Source organism: Callithrix jacchus, chromosome 5, assembly GCF_049354715.1.
Source record: "Callithrix jacchus isolate 240 chromosome 5, calJac240_pri, whole genome shotgun sequence".
NCBI classification, from domain to species: Eukaryota; Metazoa; Chordata; class Mammalia; order Primates; family Cebidae; genus Callithrix; species Callithrix jacchus.
The window spans coordinates 55,164,660-55,185,942 of NC_133506.1; the positions used below are offsets into that span (position 1 = coordinate 55,164,660).

The following is a 21,283-nucleotide window of genomic DNA, read 5'->3' on the forward strand; positions in this document are numbered from 1 at the left end:
GTGGATGGAGCGTTTAGCGAAGGGCCTGGCGTGTCGGAAGTAATCAGTGAGTATGAATGGTCAGCCTTCATCTTCCCCTCTGCATCCTCTTCTGAAGAGATCTGCTCAGCGTTCACAGGGTCCAGGGACCCCCAACCCAGGCCACCCCTAAGGAGGGCGACAGTGTCTGCTGGCCTCACGCAGGGCTAACCAGCATCCCTCCAGGCAGTGTGTGCTTGACAGGGCTGTGTGGACCTGCCGTGTGAAGCACCGTTCTGGAGGTCACCATTAGACCCACGTGGAAACAAATCAGGGGCATGAGGGCTCTGGCCTATGGAGAGGCGGCAGGGACAGGAGAGAGAGAGGCCTTTCCTAGCACACCTTGGATTTGTCCTTACGCTAACATTTCTGTCTCCTAACTCTCTCCTTCCTAACCTCTTCCCCACCACCAAGGCGAGGGAGAAAAGGAAATGGCAAGGAGGGTGGGACTGAAAATTCCAGTCCTCCATAGGGCTGCCTTCAGGCACAGCTGGACCCAGCTGCTCATATGGACAATGCCAGCTGCCCCTGATACCTCCCTGTCCAGGCTCCTCCCTCTTCTGTGTTGTTTGGATTCTGAGCCATGTAATGGCCCTGGAAGTTCAGACCATCCTTCTCAGGGCTAGTGGATAATGTGGGCTTCTCTCTCCCAGTCCAGCAAAGTCCCAAATCTGTGCCTCTGTGAATCAACTTTTCAGGCCCAGTTTCTGAGGCCAGGTGGATGATCTATGCTGAGTGGTTGGACCAGGTCATGAGCCCTCCTGTGGAGTTAGGGAGGGGCCGTGGGTTCTCCAGAGTGGGGAAGAGGCGTCCAGCAGAAAACAGCAATGCTATTCCCAGCAGAGTGGGACAAAGGCTGCAAAGCACATGGTCCGTGAGTGACCAGGACCAACACCCGTCCTCTCAAATTCCAGCCCAGTGAGGGACAGGGCAGATGGGTGGACAAACAGTCTCAATGGGATGCAGCATGTGCCCAATAGAGCATGTGTACACTGCTTGGGGCCTGCGCCAGGGAGAGCCAAAGGCCTGCGGAAGAGAGGCAGGGAAGCTGAAGGATTAGAGGCTTCAGAAAAGAGGCAAATACCTAAATCAGGTCCTGAAGGTTGAGTAGGAGTTCAGCAGGGCAAACCCATGGGCTGGGCAAAGAGCAAGGAAGCGCCACAGCGCTGACCGGGCATTGAACCCGGGCCTGCACCTTTCTCACTTCCTAAGAACGTAACTTTGCTTCTTTGGGCCTCAGTTTCCTCCTCTAGAAAGGAGGGCATGCTCATAGTGGCTCTCTCCAGGAGCTGATGGAGGAGCGCACAGGACGAAGTAGGAGGGGGACTAGAGCAGCGGACCAAGTCCCAGCTCTCACGGAGCTTGCTTTTTCTCATCTGTAAAGTGGGCACAATAACTGCACCCTCCTCAGTGAGTTTTCTGAAGGTTCAGGGAATGTATGCTCAGCGCAGTGCCGCCGGGTGCTGGCTGCCAACTGTTACCAGCATTAAGCAGTTCCGAAGACGAGGCTGAGGAGTCTGGGCGGGCGGTGCGGGAAGCAGGCAGGCTTCCAGGGAGGAGGCAGGTGGCCGGGAGGCCTGGCTACATCCCAGTCCCAGCACTGCACCGGCAGCTGTGTGGCCCACTGATTGCACCTGCTGGGGGAGCCCTGCGGGATGGAACAGGAGGGTTCCTGGTCCCTTAGCAGAGTGCACTTTGAAAGCTCTCAGTGCTGGGGAGGGGAGTGGTGTTCCTTTAGAGCTCTGAGGACCCGAGTGTCAGGAGGAGGGTTACCCGGGCCTCCGCTGGGGACCCGGCTCTGTGGGTGTTGATGGGGACCCTGTGTCCATCTCAGGCCAGGATCCTGTCTCAATGTCAGGGCTGTGGCTGCAAAATCCCCAAAGTCAGTGGAGGCTGCTGAGGCCTCCGGAGTCACCCCCACCCCTTCACGCCCAGGTGCTGGTCGGGGGACTGGACATTTTGTGAGAGCCGTTGGGAGGGTCAGGGGCCGGGGCCGGCGCAGTTCCAGTTCTGAAGCTGGCTGGCGGTTACAAAGGTGTCCCCCAAGCAGCACTCATTATGCTAAATACGAACGTTCTGTTTTACAGCAGAAAGTAAGTACTTGGGCTTGATTGGTTCCTGCCTCCCTCCGCGCCCTTACATTAAAGGCAGCCAAGGAGTCTCCAACTTATGGGGCGCCAGGCCGGGCTCAGTCTCGGCGCAAGCCACCCCACTCCGGCCCCAGCCCATTTTGCACACCAGACCACTGAGGCTCAGAGAGGCCAAGCGACCCGGCTGCCGCTCCACAGCGGCTCCAGCGCTGCTGCCTGTTTACAGCGCCGGGAACCGGCGGCTACGCCTCATGCCCGGCTGGCCCTTTAACGTTTCTAGGGCGTCCCTGGAAGGCCCCGGGCGCGGCGCTGAGGTCTCCCCTCCGGCTCCCGCCCGCCCCGGCCAGGCTGCGGCTCCGGGAGGGTCAAGGTCACAGCGGCGTCCCTCGGAGCCCCCGCCCGGCAGAGGGGCCGGCCTCGCGTGGCGGCACCGCCCCCGGCCCTAGTCCCGGTCCCGCCCCGCCGGCACCTCCCCGCGGCCCCGGCTCCGCTCCGCGGCCCTCCGGCGGGATGCGCGGCCGCGGCGGGGGGCGCGCCCGCTGTCCTGCTACCCTGCGCTCGCTGCTGCGCGCCTTCGGGGCCCGGGACGCCGCCGCCGCCGCCCGAGGCCCGGCGCAAGGTAAGCACGCGCCGCGGGGAGGGGACGCGGGACGCGGGGCTCCGGGGCCCGGCCGGACACGAGGCGCTGGGGGCGACCCCTCCTGCATTTCTTGCCCTTGGCCGTTGCGGGTGGCCAGGATGCTCGCTGAGCCCCCCGCCACAGAGGTGGGCGCCTCGGTCTCGGGCTTCCCCCACCCCGCAGCAAAGTCGCCTGAGTCTCTAAACAAGGGCAGCGCCCACAGGGTGGGAAACGCTGGCGTTGGGGTCCGCAGTCCCGAGTTTGGTATTCCCCTCTGCCAGCTGCATGAGCCTGTGTGCATGGCATTTGACCTTGCTGCTCCTCAGTTTCTGCATCTGTAAAATGGGGATGATCCAATACCTGCAATTGGGATCATGTGGACTGCGCTGGCCACCCAAGGAGGGTTCTGTGTCCTTTCGCTCTTCTTCCCCAGGTAGGGCCGTGGGCCTCCAGCCATGTGGGGCTTGCCCCTCGCCCCCTGCTGGGCAGACATCTGGCCCCGGAAAGGGTCCAACTGCAGTACAGCGGATGGAATCTAGGAAGAGTGGCCTGAGGAATCCAGAAAATGGCCAGGGCCCCAGCTGGGCCCGGGAAGAAGAGTTGGGGATGGGGAGGGGCCCAGGCCTCCTTGTAACAAGGCTAGAGTGTGGCCTGTGCTCAGTGGCCACGGTGCATGCATACAGGTGTCCAGCAGGCGGAAGCCGGAGTGGGGTGGGGGGAGCTGCACAGTGTTTCCCCACTGGCCCTTGGTGAGGATACCGGGGCACTTACTGCAGATTGTTCTGGGGTCCCCACCCAGGCCTGCCCCTTGCCATCTCCTGGCACTATCTGTTTTTAACCAAAGGCCCAGAAAACTCTGGGATCAGGCCGGTGGGGAAACTCGGGAACAGTGGTTCTTATCAGTGCCTCGAAACAGGGAGCAATCCTGCCTTCCCTTAAAGACATTTCTGGTTATCACACTTGGGGGGATGCCACTGGCATCCAAGGGGCAGAAGCTATGGACATGGCTAAGCATCCTGCACCACCAGGACCCTCCTTCCCCCGAGGAGACAATGGCATAGTCCACAGGCTTGGGCTGGGGTTGGGAAACCCTGAGATGCAGGGATACTTGGAGTCATAAGGTCAACAAGGGGGAACAGGACACAGGGGTTTGGGGACACTTGAGAGCCCACTTATTGTCTGCCAGGCTCTCTGTGGTGCCCTTGAAGAAGCAGCTTGTGGCAAAAGCTTAGCCCAGACACAGAGGATGGACGGCTGAATCCACTCATCATTGAGCACCTACTAAGCATCAGTCCCTGTGCTGAGCTCCCGGGGTGGAGCCAGGAAAGAGAGGGAGATGTGCCCCCTTGAGAGTGCCCCCCTCTAACAGGCCAGAAGCCCCCTCCCTCAGTGCCTGCACAGAGTAGATGCCCACAGGTGCCAGTGTCCTCCCCTAAAACACCCCTTTATTGGCAATGTGTGGTACTGAGCACAGTGAGGCATATTCCAGGTTGGATTTTGGGAAAGGGCGTTCCCAGTCCTGACCTTCAGCGGCTTGGCAGCGGGTTCCAGGCCACCAGGAGCCCATGTTCTGCCTGCAGTAATTACGCAACTCCTCACCTGTTCCTTTCGCTCCTCAGTTGTTGGGCATTTTCTGCGGCCTCTGTCTAGGCCTTGATGGATGGATGGCAGGGCTCAGCCACTGCTGACCCACTTTCCCCAAGGAGAAAGCAGAATCTTTTGTCAGTGGGTCAGCAAATGATTATTCATCATTGAAAATGCTTCAGGCGCTGATCTAGATGCTGGGATGCTGCAAGGAGCAGGGAGGCCCCAAGGTGAGAAGTCACTTGGTGGCACTGGGGGACAGGAGGGTCCTTGAGGCTGGAGACCCATAAGCTGGGGGCTGGAGGGAGCTGAGTCTGTGGAGGGGGCCATGGGCCTTGGCCTCCATCCTGGGGTTTTACACATGCAGCCCGAGGCCACTGGCAGGTTCTGGGCTGAGGAATTGCATGTTGCTGTATGTCTGGAAGAGAGCTCCTCGTGGCTGCTGTATGGCTGCAGCCTTCTTTAGAGGCTGTGGCTTTGGGGGAGTTGCCAGCTGCTCGGAGGAAAGGAGGGTATATCAGAGATGGAGACAGTGGGAAGCATGGGGTGTTTCAGTGGCAGGACTCATAGGACCTGCTCATGACTTGGGTATCCCAAATCCAGGATGCCACATAGGTTTGGGGCCTGAGCACTGGGTGTGTGGAGGTGCTGTTTATGGAGGCGTCGAAGGCTTGGTGGGGGAGGAGGGAGGCTCATAGGGGACTTCTGCAGTGCATTCCTTCACTTTCTGTGGAGAGGGGAAGTCTGGGAGAGGAAGCATACATTCCGTGCTGACCGTGCTAATTTGGAGGGCTGGGTGCACTGGGCTATTGCACGTCTCAGTCTGGAGCTTGGGGTGGTGGTTGGTCTGGAGGCTCCAATCTGAAATTCATCAGCTGGCACTTAAAGGAGGTCACTTGGGAGGGGGCTGAGGCAGAGAGTGTGGCTGGGTGTGTTGGTTTCAATGTTGCATTTCAATGTTGAGTCAGATAGGACCCCAGTCCAAATGCCAAGTTCTGGTTTGGAGCAAGGGTCCAGGCACCCAAGGAAGAACCAGGCAGTGTGCCCACGACTGTTTAGGCACTCTCATGCCAGACCTTGAGCAGGTCCCATTGACCTCCTTCCTTTTGGAACCAGAAGGATCTGTCCAGCTGCCACCTGAAGCTCGGCTTCCTGGATTCGTGTGGCTACTTCCCAGAGCTTGCTTGGGAATCTTAACTCACCCTTAAAGGGATAATGTGCTATTTCTGGGGCCAGGGCCACATTAATTTAGGAACAGATTAACCACTCATTCTTCCAGACTTCAAAGTCTGATTTCGAAGAGCTGACTCGTACTGGGTTATTTCTGCACTAAATGATTTTTTTTCTATTAAAAAAATTTTTTTGAAGAGAAAGGCGTGATCGATGATATCATGACATGTCCCAGCTGATGCTCATTAAAAGTTGTGGCTTTAGGGGCTGCAAAAGACAGTTTGAAATTTAATGCCTTGTTTCTCTGGCTCAGCTTAGAGTCAGGGTTGGGCAAGGCTCCCCAAAGGCAATAACTCTGAAGACCCAGATCGGGTCTGGAGTTGCCCAATTCTTTTGAAATCTTAATGACAACCAGCTGGACTTAGCAGGCTTTTCTGGTAGCAAGTGACTGAAATGGACTAGACCCTCAGAAGCAAAAGGGCCATCTGTTAATTCAGGAAACTGGGCGTCTGTAGCTCCAGCCAGCCTCTCCTTGTCTGTCCTGGGTGCAGGCTGGGTCATATTGCTGGTCCTTGAACCACTGACTGGAGAGGGGGAGTGGGGAGGACTGGATGGCTGAGCTGTCTGTCGCCTCTAGTCCAGAAATGGAGCTGGCATCCCTACCATAGCCAGCCTGAGACTTCCAGCAGGAGATCAGGAGGATCACAGAAGGAGATGTGTCCTGGGATCACAGATCCTGGCATGGCAGTGGAAGAACCCCACAGCTGTGCTCACCTGACATGCCAAACCCTGCAGCCTTCAGTTCTCCTTCCTGTGACCAAGGGGTGTTTGGAGGCAAAAGGCAGAGTCATGATGTCCCAGCAGCTGGAGAAGGTGTGACCCAGCTGCACACCTTCCTTTCTCTCCTTGTTCCCCAGGGTGCTCAGGGCATCCCTGTAAGAGCCAAGAACCTCCCCACAGCCGGTGGCCTCTCAGGTCAGCTTCTTCACCTGCTCTGAGCATCACATTTTCTCACCACTTATCCCAGATCCCCATGCAGCTGTCACTCCATTACCTTAAGGACTGCTGTCTTCTGGTGAACTTTGCCAGTGACTCAGTTGATTGCTCCGTTTTTGTTTGAAGGGAAAGGAGTGATCCCCAGTTTTTAGAAATTGGCACTCCAAAAATATTTTATTGGATGAATGAATAATGTGTTCTCCAGCACAGGCAATAAATTTTTCTGGAAAAAAAATTACTTCTGCAAACACATACATGCATATATTTAATTACACTAGTAGATCATAAATACATTCTCCAAGTGAGAAATGGAAAATGTTGCAAATAAGGCTCAAATCCCTTTGGAACCTGAATCCCCCCGCCCTTCCCCAGGGAAGCCACTGTTACCACTCACGGTGTTTCCCACCAGACTTTCTTGACATAAGCATGCAGTTCTCAGAGAAAAATGCACAGCATTGTTTCCCGTGTGTTTTAAAAAAATGGCATCACACAGCACCTCTCATCCTGAAGCTGTTTGCACTCGGCAGTGGTCTTGGAGGTTTACCTGGCTTCACAGGTTCTGCCTAATTGCTTTAGAATATTCCATGGCTGTTTTCGCCTTTCTGCTACCAACCCACCGCCATGGAGGTCCTTCTCAGATCCTGTCACAGGCAGTGCTGTAGGGAACGTCTGCATCCTCCAGGGAACATCTGGTGGAGATGCCTAGCCCTGAGTGAGCAGAGGGAGGACAGGTGGTCTGGGGGTGGAGTCAGGTCCAGGCAATTTACTTTACCCCTAACTGTGAAGTGGGCCACGGCTTCTGTACAAGCGTTTCTCTGTAAGGCAGATCCTAAGAATGGAATTCCTGGGGCTTAGGATGAGTGCCTATTAAGTTTAAGCTGCTATTTCCAGGCTGTTTCCCAGTAGCTATGTCACTCCCAACAGCAACATCAGAGGTACCATTTCTCTTACCAGCACTTGATACATTCAGATTCTGCAATGTTGCCAATCCTCCAGAGGAGAAGTGAAATTACATTACCTAGTTTGTACCACCTTGATTGCTTGTGAGTTGTCCATTTGGATTTCACTCTCTGAGCATTGCCTTCTCATTTGTTTGCCCACTTTTTCCAGGGGGTCGTTCATCTGTTTCTGAATGGTTTGTGAGTGCCGTTCATATGATCTGGACCCTGATCCTCCGCTAGCTGCAGATACTCGTGTGTCTCTTCACTTTGTTTATCATGTTCTTGGCTAGATAGAAGCTTTTTGTTTTGATGTGGTGAAATGTATCCAGGTTGTTCTTTGTTTTTACTTTTTGTGTCTTAAGAAATCCTTTCTGCCTCAAGTTTAGGAACAGTTTCTCTTGGTATAGCAGGGAGCATCCTGGTTTTAGCTCTGAAAGTCCTGCACCCTGAGAGCTCCTCAGACCTCGGCATGCCAGGATGGTTGCTCAAAAACACGGTCCTCCACGTTTCCTTTTGAGGCTTGTATAGCTTTTCTCTTTGCTTTTATTTTTCTTACCTACTATAACGTGTGCGAATGAATAGTACGAGGTAGAATGCAGGTTTTCAATAAGGACTACAGGAGTCACTGGGTTTGACTCAAAAATCTGTTGATTCTGGCAGAGATTTCTAGCCCTGAGTGAGCAGAGGGAGGACATGTGGTTTGGGAGTGGGGGCAGGTCCAGGCAATTTACTTTACCCCTAACTGTGAAGTGGACCATGGCTTCTAAACCAAAACTCAGAGCAGGTCTGGGCAAGAGTTGGACTGATCTGGTAGCCTATTTGGTTTTACTGGTACAATTGACAATTGGCTATACATTTCCTAGGCAGGGATCACTGTGTGAAGAAATTTGGATGCTCCTCCTTGCAGCCTGGCTGTGTTACCAAGGCCAGCCCCAGGAGGGAGGCTCTCCTGCGTGCCCGCCTACACGAGCGGCCTCCGACTGACTCCGAACAAGCACAGGGCTCTGGCTTTCCCAGAACCCGCCTCTGATTTGGGATTTCTACCAGACTTCAGTAACAGTTTATTTTAAGGAAATACAACAACAGTACACATCCCTTGCATAGGACTTTTAGCCTGGACTGGGGCTGGTTGGGATGTGGGATTGGGAGGAACGGGGATCTGGCCCTCTCTGGGCTGGCCTGGGGTCTGCACTGTGGGCTTTGCATTGGGCGGGGGGAGTTACTCTTTGGAAGCTGGTGACCCCCGTGGCCTAGATTACCTGGAGCAACGTCGACTTTGCATGATTACAGTATTTTCACGAAAGCTGCTTAGGTTGCGCCAGTCACCAGAGAGGGTTCACTTGTGGACCTATGAAGGCCTTTCCTGGAGGGAATTCAGCAGCGCTTGGGCCTCATACCAGGAAGACTCAGACCAGACCGGGGGGCTCTCTATGGAAGGTTCCTGTGCTAGGCTTCCACCCTGGCATTGTCAGGCATTTTAGTTGCAAACTGTGTGGGCCAAAGGAAACACAAGTGAGCAAGTGGGCAAGAAGTTGTCATGCTGGTGCCTGTGTGTGCGACAGGGCAGCCCTGCCTCAGCGCTTCAGGTGGTGCCCTGAAGGGCGAGTGTGTGTAAACATGCATGGGGGTGTGAGGCTGTGCATGAGTGCATGTGCCTGTGTGTGCCTGATTGTGTGGGTATGCATATGTGAGGCTGTACGAGAGTGTGTATATGCCTGTGTATGAATGACTATGTGAGGGTGTGAAGCTGTGCATGAGTACACATGCCTGTGTGTGCCTTATTGTGTATGTGTGCATGCATGTGAGTATGAGGGTGTGAAGCTGTGTGTGTGAAGAGTGTGTGTGCATGAGTGTGTGCGTGCATGAGTATGTGTACATGAGCATGTGCATTCATGAGTGTCTGTGTGCATGAGTGTGTGTGTGTGTGCATGCATGAGCATGTTTGTGCATGAGTGTGTGTGTGCATGTATATATGGATCCTGTCTCCCTCAACCTAGTGTGCCCGCCTCAGCACAGCCCTGCTCCGACCAGAGGCTTAGGAGGTCCACCAGCTCCCAGCCGCTGACTCTCCATCTAAGCCAGGCCTCTACTTTCGTTCCCCTGCCTTCACCTGTGCTGCTCCCCCTGCCAGAAGGCTCCTGGCCTCCTGTGAAGTGTACCCATCTGTCAAGGCCCAGCAGTGAGAACTGGCCTGTGTAGGCTCTCACCCGCCATTCTGGAGTAATCTTTTCTTCCTGTAAACTCTTATTGTCCAAATCTCTTCTTCATATAAGGAGACCAGTCAGATTGGATTGGCTCCCCAACCCCCTCAGCAGCCTGATTTTTAATGTAATCACCTCTTAAAAAACCCTTTCTCCAAATATTGCATTCTGAGTCACAGGATCAGAACTTCAGCATATACATATTAGGGGGATACAGTTCAGCCCGTGATAGCTGGAGCTCGGCTGGGGCTGTGAGCTGGGCCTCCGGTCCTTTCCACTCGGGCTTCTGCATGGGCAGCTTGGGCTGCAGAAGCGAGCAACCCAAGAGAAACAGACTCGAATTCTGTCACTGCTTATGATCTGGCTTTGGAGGTTATAGTCCCACTTCTGCCTTAGAATCGATCCTCCCTGACTCAGGGGGTGAGGGTTGGCGTGAACTCACCACTCAGTGGGAGGCTGCAGAGCCAAACTGTGGAAGACCACATGAGGTTGGAGGTGATGTTGTGGCCAGTTTTTGGAAAATCTCACCTGCCACACTATGTAAACGACCCCTCCTCTTGTTGCACTGGTCCTGAAACACCCCCTTTTTGGTTCCTGTACAACCCATGCCACCATCTGTAATCATGCAAAAAATTGTTCAGCAAACAGGCCTGAGATCATTCTCCTTAGAAGGACTGCTGTTGTCTGGGACCTTGGATTTGGGAGGGTTCCCACCATCTTCTGATGAGAGGGGCTCCCTGCCCCTGAATGTTTTGTGCAGACAGTGTGGTTCGTGCTGAACGTGCTCTTCTCCTGAGTCTAGACTTTTCCTGCCAGGCAGAGGTGCCTACATGACCAGTCCCCAACAGAGACCTTGGGCACCGAGGTGAGCTCCCTGGTGGACATTTCACAGGGGCCTTGTGTTGTCACAGCTCATCTGGAGGAGCGAAGTGTTTCCTCTGTGACTGCGCTGGGAGGGACCCTGGAATGCTTGTGCCTGGTTTCCGGCAGATTTCACCCAGGCACGTTTCTCTTTGCTGGATGTGCTCTGCCTGTTGCTGATGCTGGAAATCGCAGTTGTGAGTACAGCTGCAGCCAAGTCCTGTGAGTCCTCTAGCGAATCGTTTAACCTGAGGGTGGTCATGGGGACGCCCAGAGCAATAATCATCCTGTTCACTCTCTTCTTAATGATCCATCTTCTCCACCAAAGGTAGACCCAGGGCAGTGGTGACTGGCTCATTTTTGTGCACAGGGCATGCAGCCCACTCCTGGCACCTAGCAGGTGTGCTGCAAGCTCTGTGTCAATGGACAGCCTAATGTGGAGGCGATGGGGAAGTTGGCTTGGTGGCAGGGAGGCCTCCTTTCCTCACCCCCATGGAGAGGCCCTTCCTTGTGGCTCACAGGAGTTTCTTCAAGGGGTGTCACTCTGACATTGGGCCTTTCACTTCTCCCTAAGGGAGATTTAGCAAAAAAAATCTCCTAATTTAGAAATATTATCCCTTTCAAGTTGCAGGAAGTGGGCATGTGGGCTCTGCATGAGTCTCTCAGTGGCGGAAGCTGGCTCTTCCTACTGAAGACACGTCATGTTTTTAGACTGACCTGAAGGATTTACACACCTTTTCTCAAGCAGCCCTGGAGATGGGAGCGTGCAGGCCTGCCAGGACTTCTTCTCCAGCACCCACTCTGTGGGTTTGCGAGGTCACCTGACAGTTGCCCTTGGGAGCCCATCTCCATGCAAGCCTCCCTCCAGGCGGCCTACTCCGGCCTGCTCTGTGGTTGATCTCTGCCTCCTAGAGGCAGGCACAGGCTTCCTGCCTCCCGTACACTGCACATTTGGACCTAAGTTCCTTGCCGCTTACCCAGAGGGCAAACACTAAAAATAGACTCTCTTCACGGGGTGAGGTTTCTAACACAAACTAAGGTCTGCGTCTGTCCACTGACGAGTGTCTGAAACAGCTGTACGACCTGCACACTATCCGTCTTCCGTGACTACATCCCCTTAACCACCTTCCTTCGTGTAAACTCCAATGATGAGGACATGCCTGCATTCGAGGCTGGCTGAGTGTTTTCATTTCTATTTTTATTTTAATGGCTTTGCTATCTTGCCTTTTCCTGTAATCCATAAGAAATAATGATAAATTAACTCCATTTTTTTCTTACTATTTGGTTAAACATTGGGATAATAAAAAAATAAGGAGCTATTCCTCTTATTTGTAAATTAATGTGATTTCAAGCCTAGAGTATTGTGGTCACGGGTGAAAGTGCAGGATATTGCACACTGATCATTTGTATTGTTTGCTTGGGGGTCACCACAGTGGGGGACTGGAAAGGAGCTGTCCTGCAGTCACTCTGCAGGGACAGTGATAGTCACACCAGCCAGGCCTGTCCTCAGTCCTGCCCACTCAGCCACACATCTCTGTGGGAGGTGGGCTCTACTTGGTGTGACCCCATTTGACAGATGAGGAAAACTGAGGCTTAAAGGGATGAAGTAACTTGCCCAAGGTCACAGCTGGTGAGCTGAGTTTGGGCCTGGACAGTCTGCTGGGTTCTGGGTTGGTTTGTGATCCTGTCTCACATGAACGTGGATTTATATTATATCCCTTTGGTTCTAGAGAGTGACTGACAGCAGCTCAATTTTTTTTTTTTTTTTTTTTTTGCCCAGGCTAGTAACTTTTTATTTTTTGAAAGCATCCCTTTAAGTAGCAAAACCCAACTGTACATTCAGGTCTGGAAAGAAAACCACTGTGGGGCTTACTTGCAGGTGTTTCTTCATTCCAGAGGTAGGGCACGGTCTGCTCTGGGGAGCTGCTATCCAGCCAGATGCCAAATTGCTCATCCACCTGAACCTTTGCAATCAAGTCCTTAAACGCAGGAAGGCAGCTCAGCCTCACCACTGCCTCTGCCTGCTCCACAGTCAGACCCTGGATCCTGGGGGTAGAGCCAGCACTCAGGACGATCTCCTTTCCTCTCAAGAAGTGCTGGAATTCTGCATCGTAGGTGGGCTCCCCCATGGTACCCTTCAGTTTGATTCTTGCCAGCAGCATGGCGAAGGTGATGTGGTCCTGATGCAGCATGCCTCGAGCCACTGCCTGATTTGGAAGCCCTTAAAAGATGCCTAAATTCTGGCTGTCCCTGTGGGTTGCCTGTCTTAGAAACAAGCAGGCTGCTGACTGAAAAGAGCCTTGCCCTGCAGGTGGGACGTGGTGGCCCAAAGGTGGGACACCGTGTGCCCTACAGGTGGACACTGGGTTATTTTCTCCACCTGTCCTCATCTGTGGCTTGTTCCCTTTGTTAGAGTCTTGAATTGATGTCGGATATGAGCACATCTTTCTTTGGAGGATCGTCTATGCAGGGTGGAGGAGATGCGGGTTGCACAGGGTGAAAGAAGGACTGTTGAGAGAGGAGGCAGATGTGGGGTGTCCCCAGCTCTGCCCCTGCTTGCAGTGTGACCTTGTTCACGTTCCCCCTTCTAAGCCTGGCTTTCCTCATGGATGGAGTGCGATTCCCAAACCAGTGTTCATGGCTGCACAGGAGGGTCACAGGAGACATGTAGGCATTCGCTTTCCATTGCTACCAGAATAGTTTACCACAGACTCAGCAGCTGAAACGCCTCTGATTTATTGCCACACACAGCCCGTGGGTCAGGGGTGCACGTGGGTTTGCCTGGTTCCCCCCGCTGGGGCCCTGCAGCTCTATGCTCTTTGCCGGAGGCTCTGGGAGAGAATTCACTTTCTGCCCATTCTGGTGATTGTCAGAACTCAGTTCACTGAGGCTATAGGACTGAGGTCCCTATTTTCTTGCTGGTTGTCAGTGGGAGCCAGGGCCGGGGCTGGGGCTGGGGCCCAGGTCATTCTTGTTCTCAGCTCTAGAAGCCACCGCTTTCCCTGGCTCATGTTCACCTTCGAGGCCAGCAAGGGTGGCTGAATCCTTCTCGCCCTTCGAATCTTTCATTCCCCTCTGTCCACGCCTGCTGTGCTCCCCCACCCCACTTCCTGAGAGATTACATGAGGCCCATCAGGTCTTCCAGGTTCATCTCGCTGTCCTCAGGTCTCCTGATTGTAACCCTGATTCCAGCTGCATTTGGTGCCTACATTGGTGTTTAATTGGATCACTGGGGGTCGGGAGTCCTGAGGGAATGAAGGGCTCTCAAATTCTGCTGTTCGTACTGTAAGCAAGTGGCCCAGGGCTGCTTGGAGGAGCCTCACGGTAAAACAAACAGCCTCTTACTCACACAGCACAAAAACTCACACACGAGACTGATTTGTAGCTATAACAGTGCATAGGAAGTTTTCTCATTTATTACAGATTTAGCTGCAGGGTGCTTTTGATAAAAAGACTAGGTTGATATGTGTCCAGAGTATTATGCAGCAATCAAAAACGATGATTTCGTGTCCTTTGTAGGGACATGGATGAATTTGGAGACCATCATTCTCAGCAAACTGACACAAGAACAGAAAATCAAACACTGCATGTTCTCACTCATAGGCGGGTGTTGAACAATGAGAACACATGGACACAGGGAGGGGAGCATCACACACTGGGGTCAGTTGGGGGGAATAGAGGAGGAACAGCGGGGGGTGGGGAGTTGGGGAGAGAGAGCATGGGGAGAAATGCTAGATATAGGTGAAGGGGAGGAAGGCAGCAAACCTGTGTACCTAGGCAACTATCTTGCATGTTCTTCACATGTACCCCAAAATCTAAAATGCAATAAGAAACAAAAAAGAAGAAAGAAAGAAAGAAAAAGACTAGGTTGAATATAGTTAAAGTGAATAGAGTTAAAACAGATCTGGGATCTGCCCTTTTCTCAGCATTTCTGTCACCCCCCCCACCCCTAGTCCAGACTGCCCCCCTCTCTCCCTGTTGGATGCTGCAGCCCTGCCCCCTCTTTTCCCTGGGGCCATCTCTGCTGTTGTCTACTTTATCTTCTGTCTGGCTGCCCCAGTGCCTTTCCAGGAGCGGTCAATCTGCTCTCAGTTCTTCCTGGCTGGAGACCCTCTCATGTTTCCTGTTTCTCCCAGGATAAAATCCATGCTTCTGCTCATGCTGGGTCGAGAGGGCCTTTGAGTCCTGAGGCCTGTCCCCAACCTCAGCCTTCCACCGTGTCCCCAGTACTGCCCACCCTGCACCCTGGCTGCTTCTCAGCCCCTCCAACTGCCCTGTGCTTGCTAGTCTTGCCCTCCCACCCCCCGCCCCCACCCCCACGGCCTGGCCCCCATGCCTGGCGCAGGCCCTGTGCTCAGTGAATACTGGTTGAATGAGTGGGCACATGAATCAATGAATGAGTGACTCAAATGCTCAAATATAAAGCAGGGCTTGTGTCTCAAGAACACTCCTCTAGCCTGGAGGGTCTGTGGTTCTCAGGCCCATTGCTGAATGAAGTCCACTTCCCATCGGGGTCCACTTCCCAGCTTGGCTGTGAGTCCCAGTTTTCCATGGGAGCAGAACCTCCTCTGTTCTAATGCCTGCACCTTCACTCCGAACTGCTGACGGCCCCCAACGTCCATCTGCAGGATCAGGGAGGCTCCCTTTAAGCCGCAGTGTGTAGACTCACAGATCTCCCCAAGTAGCCACTGAAAAGAACCATCAGAGTCTGTGACCCCAAGCTGCTGCCTGAAGTACCTGGGTAATCTTTGTTACAGTCCCATCCCAAGCTGTGGGACTGCAGTGGCTTTTCCAAATAGAGCAGTGACTGTTATTACCCCGTGGGCTTTGGAAAACCCTTGGACTATTATTAATATCTCAGAACGAAGGCCGGTGAGGGCGCCAGAATTTAATTGCCTAAATAATTGCTCTCCCCAAATGCGAAATCTCTGTGGACCCAGCAGTTTCAGTGTGCACTCCGGTTTTAATGAATGGCGGGCGCCGAGAGAGATCACAGCTTCTGTGCAAACACGGACAGCCGTCACTATTTATAGGTTTGTGCAGGTTGATTCTTGGATCATCATTGCTATGACTGCAGAACGTATGATCTATTTTTAAGCACTACCTGTAAGCCCAGTGCTATGGATTTTCTGTAATTTATAGCTCAGGCTCTGAGGCTGCTTTTGAATTGTTACTCTGTAAAGTACTTAATCTACAGTTGCCTCGATGGGGTGCTGGTGGTGTGAATCTGTGCTGTGGTGAGTGCATCAGCCTGGCTCCATGGACTCTGCGGGGAAAAGAAACAAATCTCTTAAGTATATAAATCCAGTAAACACAGGGAATGTACCCATGGAATTGGGAAAAAGGAGAACATGTTTGGGCATTATTTAAACTTGAACAAAGGGCATTATTTAAACATGAATGAGTTTCCTTTAAAAATTGAAAAGAAAGAAGTAAACCCCTAATAGTGTGTACAACAATAATAATTCTAGAAGATGGTTACAGGTTTGATCTTTTATTTATTATTAACGTTCTAATTATGTAAGTATTTCATGATCTCCTTCTCCTGGCAAAAGTGAAAGCATTTTGAGTAGGGGCTCAGGGAGCTTGGACAGTCACCATGGTGGAGTCCAGACCCGTCTCCCACTCCTGGAGGCACCTGTTGCACCATGGAGGACAGAAATGTCCAGAACATCTGCCAGCGGCTCCCACAGTCATGTGTGCCTTTGGAAAATACATGGTACTGGTGAGTGTGTGTGTACCTGTGTGTGTGTGTGCATGCATGTGAGTGTGTGCACCTTGAGTGATTACAGCATTGCTATGTTATTCTGTTATGTACTCACCTAGGAAACAGGAGCTCCAATGATGTCAGACTACAAAGATCTTTTGCAGTTAAAAAGAAGCCACTGAGTGGTATTCCTTAGTGTGGACATGCCACAGCTCAGTCTTTCTGCTTTCAGGGATACTTAGGTAGTTTGCGCTTGATTGGCCTCATTCATACCTTCCTGTGTTTTGGGATTCTCTGGCGTAGATGACAAGAGCTGGATGAGCTGGGACAGGACATTTTCTTTCTTTCTTTTTTTTTTTTTTTTTTGAGACGGAGTTTTGCTCTTGTTACCCAGGCTGGAGTGCAATGGCGCGATCTTGGCTCACCATCACATCTGCCTCCTGGGTTCAAGCAATTCTGCCTCAGTCTCCTGAGTAGCTGGGATTACAGGCACATGCCACCATGCCCAGCTAATTTTTTTGTATTTTTTAGTAGAGACGGGGTTTCACTATATTGACCAGGATGGTCTCGATCTCTTGACCTCGTGATCTACCCACCTCGGCCTCCCAAAGTGCTGGGATTATAGGCCTGAGCCACCACGCCTGGCTGGACAGGACGTTTTCTATGTGGGCAGATGCAGCCAGTTGTCCTGGTTGCTGGTTTCGTCCCGCCCAGTGTTTGTGGTGCCTGTCTCACCACATCTTCACCAGCACTTGGTGTTAGACTTTCAACTCTGCCCGTTCGTTGCATTATTCTCTCTTCACTGGGGACGGAGGTAGAGCCTGGCGGTTAGGAAGGAGGCCTGAGGAGAGAGATCCACGCCAGCCCTCTTGCTCCCCGGCTCTGTGGACTTGAAGAGCTCCACTGGTTCCTGTCTCAGATTTTTTGGGCTGCAACGACAAAATATCTTAGATTGATAATTTAGAAACAACAGAAAGTTATTGCTCACTGTTCTGCAGGCTGGGAATTCCAATATCAAGGTGCTGGCGGATTTGCTGTCTGGTGAGTGCTGGCTCCTCAGAGATGGTACCTTGCTGCTACGTCCTCACAAGAGAAAGGTGTATACAGGGCTCCCTGGACCCTCTTTTAGAAGGCACTAATTACTGACGAGGGTGGTACCCTCATGACCTGATCACCACCATCTCTGAGAGCTGTGCTGTCCTGTACAGGACCCATGTCCCATCCATGGCTGCTGAAATTTATTGTAATGTTAAATGAACTAAAATGAAATGAAATGAAAACGTCAGGTCCTCTGCAGCACCACATTTTAAGCACTCTCAACGCTTGTGTCTCCCATGTTGGGCAGTGCCACATAGATTATCTTCATTCTCATCGAATCTTCTAGTGCATGGTGCAGCGCCAGAGACAAGGCAGCCTCCCCAGCAATTTGCACCAGCCCCAGCCTGCCCTCGACAGTGCTCCGGCATTCTCCTCCCTTACATGGACACATCCCATCTTCTCCAAAGGCCCCATATCCTCCCTCCAGGCTGAGATATCAGGGTCCCTCCCACGGGGCCCCAGCCCTTCAGTTCCCCATTTCCGGTGGCTCCCCTCAGCGTCCGCTTTGCAGGTCTCCACCCGTGCCAGGCTCTTTGCTCACCTCCCTGCACCAGCTCTGACCTTGGCCTCCACGTCTTCCTGAATGATGCCATGCAGGGAACCTGGTGTATTTTAGGGTATAGATGAGGAAGCTGAGTCCTCAGGAAGATAGTCCTTTAGGGTGAGGTGGACCAGGGATAACTTCGGGGCACCAGCAACTCCAGCTCCTCATGATTGGAGCCAGGGCAGATCACTTTCTTTAGGGGATTCTGCCTGTCTTTTCCCACAGCACAGTGCCGCTGGGGGAGCGCTCATGCTGATCTCACCCATCAAGACCCATTGAGACCCATGGTGGCTCCATTTCTGCAAAGCTCTCCAGACCCTTTGCCCACGGCCTCCGGAGAACTGTGAATGCTGAAGGGCCAAGGGTGTCGCCGCAGAACCCATGTGGCTCCCTGCAGTAGGGCCAAGGCCTCTGTTACTTTATTTTGTGTTGTTTTTCTATAAAGTGATAGATGTATATGGTAAAAATGTAAAGAATACAGTAGGATGTATGGCAAAACTCTTCCTAAGACAGTCCTGGGAGGTGCTTCTCTGGCAATAGCCAGAGGCCTGGAGAGTTGAGCGGCAAGAGAGGCTGATTTTTGCCCATTATATCATCTTGGATCCTTTCTCAAAAAGCAGTTGACCACATTTATGTGGGTCAATTTCTGACCTCTCTATTCAGTTCCATTGATTTATTTGTCTGTTCTTCTGCCAATACCATGCTGTGTTGATTAACGTAGCTTTATAGTAAGTCTTTAAGTCGGGAATGTCAGTCCCCCAACTTTGCTCTTCTCCTTCAACAATGTGTTGGGTATTCTAGGCCTTTTGCCTCTCCATGTCAACCTCAGGTTCAGTTTGTGAATAGTCACAACTGATTTTGACTGAGATTGCACTGAATTTATGGCTCAGACAGAGAAGAAATGACGTCTTGACAATATTAAGCCTTCCCATGTACGAACATGGATTCCCTCTCCATTTATTTGGTTCTTTGATTTCTTTCATCAGAGTTTTTCATTTTCCTCAAATAAATCTTATACATATTTTGTTAGATTTATACCCAAGTATTTTATTTTGAGGGGTGACTTGGTCATTGCTGGTTCGTAGGAAAAAGATCAACTTCTGTATGCTGTTCTTGTATCTTACAACCTTGCTACAGTAATTTATTAGTTTCAGGAGGCTTTTTGTTAAGTTTTTTTGATTTTCTACATATATTTTCATGTCATCTGTGAACAAAGTTTTTTTTCCTTTCCAGTCTAGGGACTTCTTCCCCCTTTCCCTGTCTTGCGGCTTTAGTTGGACTTGCACAATGTCGAACACCTGTGTAAGTTTTGGCAGATTGTGTCTTCCAAAAAGTTGGTTAACTTCATCTAGGTCATCAAATTTGTGGGCATAGAAGTGTTCAGAGTTTTCCTTCACTATCCTTTCACTGTTCATGGGAACTGCAATGAACGTGCCCTCTTTCACTTCCGATATTAGTAACTTGTGTCCGGTCACTTATTTTCTTCATTAGGCTACAAACTTAACAATGTAATTGATTTTTTTTTCAAAGTACCACTTTTTGGCTTCATTGATTTTCTTTGTTGATTTTGTATTTTGAATTTCATTGATTTATGCTCTAATTTTAATTATTTTTGTATCTGCTTGCCTTGGATTTAATTTGCTCTTTTTCTAGTTTACTAAGGTAGAATCTTAGATAACTGATTTTAGATCTTTCTTCTTTTCTAGTATATATATTCAGTGTTACAACTTTCACTCTAAATATTGCTCCCACTGCACTCACAAATTTTCATAAGTTGTGTTTTATTTGTGGTTAGTCCAAAATATTTTTAAATTTCACTCGCGATTTCTTCTCTGACCTATGTGGCATATAAGATGTGTTGTGCAATCTCCATGTTTTGAGATTTTCCAGTTACCTTTTTGTTGCTGATTTCTAGTTTAACTTCACTGTGGTCTGAGAGCAGATATTGTATAATTTCTTTTCTTTTAAATTTGTTAATGTGTATTTTGTGTCCCAGAATGTGGTCTATCCTGGTGAATATTTCACGTGCACTTGAGAAGAGTGGGTTTTCTCCTGTTGGATGGAGTGGTTTATAGATGTCTGTTGCACCCAGTTGATTGATGGTGCTGTTGAGTTCAACTGTGTCATTACTGATTTTCCGGTTGACGGATCTGTTCCTTTATGATAGAGGGGTGTTGCAGTCAACAGCTTTAATTATGGATTCATCTATTTTTTCTTTGAAGTTCTGTCAATTTTTGCCTCATGTATTTTGATGCTCTGTCCTCAGGTGCGTACATGTTAAAGATTGTTATGTCTTCTTGGAAAACTGACTCCTTTATCATTATGTAATACCCTTTATTTTCCGGTAGCTTTCTTTGCTCTGAGGGCCGCGCTGTCTTTCTTCCTTACTTTTATTTTTTTACTGTTAATTCTAAGATACCTGTTGAAAAGTGCACATACCATAAGCGTTCATCTTGATGACTTTTCACCAAGTGAACACGCCTCTGTAGGCAGAACTCAGTTCAAGAAATAGAACATAACCTGGATCCCAGAGCCCCGTCGTGTCCCCTCAACAAAACCCACTTCCCCATGGGTAGCTAATCCCTGCAGTCTAACATCATCATGTAGTGTTGTCTGTTTTCTTTTTCTTTTTTTCAGACAGGTCTCACTCTGTTGCCCAGGCTGGAGTGCGGTGGCACAATCTTGGCTCACTGCAACCTCCACCTCCCGGATTCAAGCAATTCTCCTGGTTCAGTACTCCAAGTAGCTGGGACTACAGGCACACACCACCATGCCTGGCTAATTTTTGTGTGTGTATATTTTCAGTAGAGACAGGGTTTTGCCATGTTGGCTGGTCTTGAACTTCTGACCTCAAAAGATCTGCCCACCTTGGTCTCCCAAAGTGCTGGGTTCAAACATGAGCCACCATGCCTGGCTCTGGTTTTGAACATTCTGTAAATGGAATAAGATAGAACATAGTCTTCTTTACCTGAATATTGTGATACCTGCCCAGATTTTTGTCTGGTTAATTTCACTGCTGTACGGTATTTCGTTGTGTGAATATAGCACGATTTAATTCCTCTTCAAGTTCTTTGGTTAAAAATTTCAAAAAACGTTATTGTCTAATGATTGTCTTTGATTTGGAGGAGTTATTCTGTGTGTGGCACCTCTGGACATTGGCATGCACAGTTTGTGTGTCTGCTCAGCAAATTCCTCTGTGTCCTTCCAAGGTCTGCTCAGCAGGGCGGTGGTGTGTTTTTGCATCTGTTTTGTTTACTGCTAGATTGCCAGTGCCTGGTGCATAGCAGGTACTCAACAAGTATAGGTCACGTGCAGGCACCAGCGAAAGGCTATTTCCTGAAGCTCCCCTGAGCTTCCCAGCCTGGCCAGTGGCTCCACATATTCCTACCTCTCCATGTTGTGATGGTGCCCTTCATTGTCCCAGCCAGGTCCTTGGCCAATCAGCTCTCCAGGG

General features: G+C 51.0%; 1 protein-coding gene across 3 annotated transcripts in view; it reads left to right on the forward strand.

The window, feature by feature from the left end:
• The first annotated feature begins 2,604 nt into the window (after positions 1 to 2,604).
• The window catches only part of PHACTR3 (phosphatase and actin regulator 3), a 283,717-nt gene continuing 265,038 nt past the window's right edge, over positions 2,605 to 21,283 (forward strand). For 2 of the 3 annotated variants that reach the window (XM_035299076.3, XM_078372042.1), the window contains exon 1: positions 2,605 to 2,727. In XM_035299076.3, the coding sequence (XP_035154967.1) occupies positions 2,619 to 2,727 (109 nt within the window). In that variant the 5' untranslated portion in view covers positions 2,605 to 2,618. Of the gene's footprint in view, positions 2,728 to 4,344; positions 4,542 to 21,283 lie in introns of those variants that run through there. The other variant, XM_035299077.2, reaches the window with a different exon arrangement.